The following is a 6,545-nucleotide window of genomic DNA, read 5'->3' as shown; positions in this document are numbered from 1 at the left end:
CCTGGCCCCTCGGTGGCCCCCGGCCGGCCTCTCGCTCGGACGCGGCGCATGGGGGCGCGGACTCGCTCGGCCGGGCGCCGAGGCCCGCGGGGAGAGCGGCCGGCCCCGCGCCGGACGCCGGGCTTGTTGTGAGTTTCTTCTCTGACAGAAATGGCGTCATTGTCGTAGACGGGAAACTCCGTCGGGTCTCGACAATGGGGACGGGAAGCTGCTGAGCTGTGTAGGTGGCTGGGTTTGCGGGAATGGCGGGGCCGGAGGGAGCCCCGAGTCGGCGTGTGATGGTTCGGGGGCTGGCGCCTGGTGCGGCTCTTTCTTCGGGGTTCGGGCGTCGTTCGCTTCCTTCCCTCCGCCTCCGCCAGTGCAGAGGGGTTCCTGTGGTGTTGACTGGGTGTCTTTTGTTTCCCCTCCAGGTGCGGCTGAAGCTGGTGTTTTAGAGGATATCTTGGTCCCAGAGTCATCATGAAGGTAAGATTGCCTGCAGAAAACGAATCTCTGGGGTTATCGAATTCAGGAAGTAGGGGGTTTGGACGAGGTTGTCGTGTGGGGCTTCCGAGTTTTGCAGAGGAAGGTGTGTTTGGTGACTTGGTGATCGAGCCCTTCCCCAGAGAGACCGGGGTCAGCTGGCGGGCTTTGCTGTGGAGTTGGAGGCAGTTATAGGATATCTCAACTGAAGATGATTCTCCCATATTGAACATCTCTTTTTGTAGGGAATGAGAGGAATAACGGCATGAATTAAAGTGTTTTAAAAGGTAAAATAAAAAGCAGGTCAGGTAATCTGACCCTAGAAACTGAACTGTATTGTGGTTCTATCAGTTACACTGATCAAAGAGAATCTTATTTATTGTGTGAACAGTACTGTAAAATTTTAGCAGAAAACTCTTTGACTCGTCACAAAAATAATTTAATTGAAAGATTTAAAAAGAGAATTTTGGTGATCTTACACAATTCAGAGATACCAGTTGTGTCTTGTATGTCCAGGGACTTGGAGTTATATGGTTGATTTTTCTTTATTGATCTGGTTGGTCTGCAAATAAGTCAGAGGCTCTGTTGCATTATGATGTGTGGAAAACTGATGGCCAGGTTCCTCTTAGACGTAAACATGTTAACTGAGTGGAGAATAGGGTCAAAAAATTTGCTTAATTGTTGGAAGAAATGATAATGATAAAAATACAGGTATTTTTGTTACTTGAGAGAACATGTATATGAATGCTGTCTTTTTAAAACACATGCTAGAATAAAACCTTAGATTTTTGAAAAGTCTGGATTCAACTGGTGGAACTTAGACACTAGCTTGTATTTTTTCATCCATTACAAATTCAGAAGTGCTTGAAAAGGGTAGAGTGTTCACAAGTGTAGAAATGCAACAGATAGCATGTTAGTATATAAACGTTGTCTACTTTTGACAGTTCCTTTGAACTATTTAAAAAAATATTTCACTTGTCCTCAGAATCAAGACTGCTTTGACAGTTCTGCATCCAAATTAAAATTTGTAATACTTGTGTTTGTAGAAGGTAAAAGCTGTGGCTACTTAAATCTTGGTCTACTATACAGAGTAATTAAGTTTAGTCTAATTTTTGTAAGGTTTTCTCTTTGAGTTTGGGATGCTGTAAACTACCTGAAACAGTTTATTCCTATCTCATTTCGTGAAGCATAGACATGTTTCAGGAATGAATCCCTTTTGTTAGTCACAAATCCTAGCTATAACTCTTGTGACCTCTGTAAAACAGTGGTGAAAGTGCATTTATTAGGTAACTCGTGTATGTACCTTGATGTTGGGTGAGAATTTCTTAAGAAAAGTTTTGGTTTGAATAATAAATAAGTTCAGAAGCCGAATAAATAAAAGGTTTAGTTTGGAGTAAATGTAATCTGTCACAGTTCCCAGTGTTGTAGTGCCTGTCATTTCTTATGTGCTCTACAAATGTTTGGTTAAAAGAAATGTAGTTAAGTTGAAAGTCTGAGATTAAAATGTTTTTTTTTCTTCCTTTCGTTTCCTTTTTTTTTTTTTAAGTAGTCTGTTTAAAAAAATGAAAGTATGTTGGAAACTTTAGCCTTAAAAGTTTCTTGGTAATACTAGCCAAATGCAAATTTTTTGGTATCATTTTAGAAATACTAATTTTAAGTGCTCAGCATTACATTCTACTGCATTTTTTGAAAAGGTACTTTTAACGTTAAAAGGAAAAAGCTACTAAAATAAATTTCTAACTTTATGCAAGAACTTCCTGTTATTGTAAGTATAGCAAATCTCAGAATCTGCTAGTAATTATTCGTACTAAAAACTTAGCTTACTTCTTACAACTTTACTTCTTATGTGATAGGAGAAGCTTCTTGTAATTTCTATTTTGCTTTAGCAAAAATTGCAATTCAGAATCTATTTAATGTTGAGTATATTAGGCCTAAATTTTGTTTCTTTTTCTGTGTTCCCAATTTCTTTCTTTCTTTTTTTATTTTTCTTTTTGATATAGAGTCTCACTATTTCACCCTGGCTGGCATGGTCTGTAACTGCTGCCTCCTGGGCTCAAATAATCCTCCCACCTCAGCTTCCTGAGTAGCTGGGACTACGGGCACACCTGGCTAATTTTTGTAGTTTTTGTAGAGAGGAGGTTTTTCCATGTTGCCCAGGCTGGTCTCTAACTCCTGGGCTCAAGTGAGTCTCCCGCCTCAGCCTCCCAAAGTGCTGGGATTACAGGCGAGAGTCACTGTGCCTGGTGTAATTTCTGTATTACGGTGATCATTGAGCTATAGAAGGTTTTATGTCATTTATTGGATCTCACCAAACATATTTGTACTTTGGAGCAAGCTTTCAAGTTTGAATTGTCTGTTGTATTAACGACAACAAATCTTTAAATTTTATTAAGTGACAGTTTATTGAGGTGATTGAAAGTTAGATTATGTAGTAATACTTTTTAAGTGTTGTTTTAAAGTTTAAGTGTTGTATGTTTTAGTGGTTTTCCCATGTACTACCTTTAAGAATTTATGTAAATAAATACATTCCCATTACTGACTAATATATGCTATATTATTTTTTTCACAGTGTGTTTTTGAGGAATATGATTCGTAATACATAAGGAATTTGTGCTGTAACATAGATTGTGATGTTGGTGTTATGTTGAATTTATTTTTCATGCTCTTGATAGACTTTTAAAAATCATTGGTACTGGCTGGGCGTGGTGGCTCATGCCTGTAATCACAGCACTTTGGGAGGCCGAGGTAGGAGGATCACCTGAGGTCAGGAGTTTGAGACCAGCCCGGTCAGCATGGTAAAACCCTGTCTCTTCTAAAAATACAAAATTAGCTGGGCATGGTGGCACACACCTGTAATCCCAGCTATTCGGAAGGCTGAGGCAGGAGAATTGCTTGAACCCAGGAGGCGGAGGTTGCAGTAAGCTGAGGTTGCGCCACTGAACTCCAGCTTCGGCGAAAAAAGTGAAACTCTCTAAAAAAAAAAAATAATAAAATAAAAATCAGCAGTACCACATTATAAGGAGGTGGTAGATTATTAAAGTTTGTAGATAATTCCAAGACTTATTTTTATTATGTCAGGTTAATTTTTACTTTTTTTTTTTAAGACGGAGTTTTGCTGCTGTTGCCCAGGCCGGAGTGCAGTGGTGCAATCTCGGCTCACTGCACCCTCCACTTCCCAGGTTCAAGCAATTCTCCTGCCTCAGCCTCCCGAATAGCTGGAATTATAGGCATGCGCCGTCATGCCCGGCTAATTTTGTATTTTTAGTAGAGACAAAGTTTCTCCATATCGGTCAGGCTGGTCTCGAACTCCTGACCTCAGGTGATCTGCCCGGCTCGGCCTCCCAAAGTGCTGGGATTACAGGCATGAGCCACTGCACCCGGCCGATTTTTACTTTTTTTTAACTCAAACTTTTTTTTCCTGTATCTATATTGTACATGTTATTAACGTCTTTTATTATGTAGCAGTAAATTTTCAATTAAAATGGGCTGGATGGGCTGGACATACCAGAATCTTTAGAGGATGAGTGATTTAGATGATTATACTTTGGCGGGCATGGTGGCTTATGCTTGTAATCCCAGTACTTTGGGAGGCTGAGATGGGTGGATTACTTGAGGTCGGGAGTTCAAGACCAGCCTGGCCAAAGTGGTGAAAACCCCGTCTCTACTAAAAGTATAAAAAAATAAGCTGGGCATGGTGGCGCATGCCTGTATTCCCAGCTACTCAGGAGACTGAGGTAGGAGGATCGCTCGAACCTGGGAGATGGAGGTTGCAGTGAGTCGAGATGGCACCACTGCACTCCAGCTTGGGTGACAGGCAGACCCTATCTCAAAAAAAAAAAAAAAAAAAAGATGGTTATATTTAGAATCCATGTAGATTGAATTTTCCAGATGTACTTTTCTTTCTTCGACAATGATTGGCTTAGGCCACATGAAAAAATAATGGATTGATTACAGATTCCCTTTTTAAATGCCCTGTGTGTGTGTACATGTTCTCTCTCTCTCTCTCCCCCCACTTCTACCTTTCTTTCTCTCCCTATCCACTCTGTCACTTCCTTCCCCTCTCTCTCTTCTTTTCCTTCCCTCTGTTGTTTTTTCCTTCCCCCTCTTCCTTCTGTCTCACCCCTTTCATAAGTCATTCATTTAACAACAACCTGTTTCATATATATATATCAGGTAATATAGAATGAAGGTGGGTGAGGCATCTGACCTGCTTTCAGGGAGCCCACAGTGTAGCAGAAGATGCAGATAAATAAAGCAAAACTCCTAGCATATCGATTTATGAGTATTCCAACATAAAATAATTGTAGGAAATGCTGTGAGAGGACAGAAGATGGCTAAATCAGAGAGCTATGGAAAGTTTTCTGGTGGAGTTGACATTTAAGCTGAGTGTGAAGGCTTTTGCTAGGCAAAGAAGGGAAGAAAAGAGTTTTTCAGATAGAGGATAATGTACTGGAAAATGAACAAAACGAGGTGAAGTATCTGGAAACTGTAAGTAATTTGGTGTGACTGAATTAACTTAAAGCATGATATGTTTGGGTAGGAATAGAAGCGCAGTGGTGGGAGATGAAGCTGAGTGAGGGAGTCGAAAATTTTCTTGGCCAGGCACGGTGGCTCACACCTGTAATCCCAGCACTTTGGGAGGTTGAGGCAGGTGGATCACCTGAGTTCTAGATCAGCCTGGCCAACATGGTGAAACCCTGTTTCTACTAAAAATACAAAATTAGCAGGACATGGTGGCGTGCGCCTGTAATCCCAGCTATTAGGGAGGCTGAGGCAGAAGAATAGCTTGAACATGGGAGGTGGAGGTTACAGTGAGCAGAGATCATGCTGTTGCACTCCAGCCTGGGTGACAAGAGCAATACTCCATCTCAAAAAAAAAAAAAAAAAAAAAAAAAAAAAAAATTGAAAACCACATGGAACCATTGAAAGTTGTTTAGAATTGCTTGAACCCAGTGAGCTGAGATCAGGCCACTGCAAAAACAAGGGGAGAGCTGAATGTAAGGATGGAAATTCCAGGTAAGAAGTCCAAGTGGAAAATGAATAAGGGCCTGAACTAATGCAGTGGAAGTGGAGCAGAGAGGATAGATCTGAGCCTTTTTGAAGTAGAATTCAGGGCCGGGCGCAGTGGCTTACACCTGTAATCCCAGCACTTTGGGAGGCCAAGGCGGGTGGATCACTAGGTCAGGAGATCGAGACCATCCTGGCTAACACGGTGAAACCCCGTCTCTACTAAAAAAATACAAAAAACAGAAATTAGCCAGGCGTGGTAGCGAGTGCCTGTAGGAGGCTGAGGCAGGAGAATGGCTGAACCCGAGAGGTGGAGCTCGCAGTGAGCCGAGATCACACTACTGCACTCCAGCCTGGGCGACAGAGCAAGACTCTGTCTTAAAAAAAAAGAAGTAGAATTCAGGACCTAGTAACTCATTCTGGGGTAGGAGGAAGATGGAGGTTTTTGTCTTAGGAAATTAGATAGATGTTACTGTCATTTGAAGCATGCTGTCATTGGACGTGCTAGTTAAGATGTAAGAGTAAGTAGGTAGGATGAAGTCAGAGGCTTGGTTAATCTGGTGTGAATGTTAACCTCGTATCTATGATATTTGAAGGGATTTAAGATCCATAACATGGCAAATTTTGTGCTATAAATTTGTCCTTTTGATGAATAGGTAATCTTGTAAAATACTAACTTGTTTTCTGTCCAAATTGCTAAATCTTTGTTTATTGTAATTAAAAAAAAATACTAGATGTGTACCTATGTCACTGAAGAATGTGTTTTTGCCAAGTCAGCCAGTGAATTCAGTCATTGAACACATTGTGTACCTTCCTTGTACCAGACATTTTTCTGGGTTTTGAGGATGTAGCGGTGAATAGAACAAGAGTTCTTACCCTCATGGAGTTTACTTTCTACTATGGTGGACGCACATTAAGAAAAAAAATAGTGGTAAGTGCTTTGAAAAGAAATCATATGGAATCAGAAGAGGAGGTTAGCGTGACAGAGGGTGGGTTACTTTAGATTAGGTGATAATGGAGGGCCTTTTCGAGATGACATTTAAGTGTGCTGTGAAACAAGTGGTAGAGTAAGCCAT

At 41.2% G+C, this 6,545-nt stretch overlaps 1 protein-coding gene across 10 annotated transcripts in view; it reads left to right on the top strand.

The window, feature by feature from the left end:
- ARID4B (AT-rich interaction domain 4B) overlaps positions 1-6,545 on the top strand; it is a 172,500-nt gene that overhangs the window by 1,100 nt on the left and 164,855 nt on the right. For 9 of the 10 annotated variants that reach the window (XM_055233939.2, XM_055233938.2, XM_055233936.2 and 6 more), the window contains exon 2: positions 411-465. In XM_055233939.2, coding sequence (XP_055089914.1) covers positions 460-465 — 6 coding nt within the window. In that variant the 5' untranslated portion in view covers positions 411-459. Of the gene's footprint in view, positions 1-17; positions 221-410; positions 466-6,545 lie in introns of those variants that run through there. The other variant, XM_055233935.2, reaches the window with a different exon arrangement.

Source organism: Symphalangus syndactylus, chromosome 19, assembly GCF_028878055.3.
Source record: "Symphalangus syndactylus isolate Jambi chromosome 19, NHGRI_mSymSyn1-v2.1_pri, whole genome shotgun sequence".
Taxonomy (NCBI): Eukaryota; Metazoa; Chordata; class Mammalia; order Primates; family Hylobatidae; genus Symphalangus; species Symphalangus syndactylus.
This window is presented reverse-complemented; position numbering and strand designations above follow the sequence as displayed.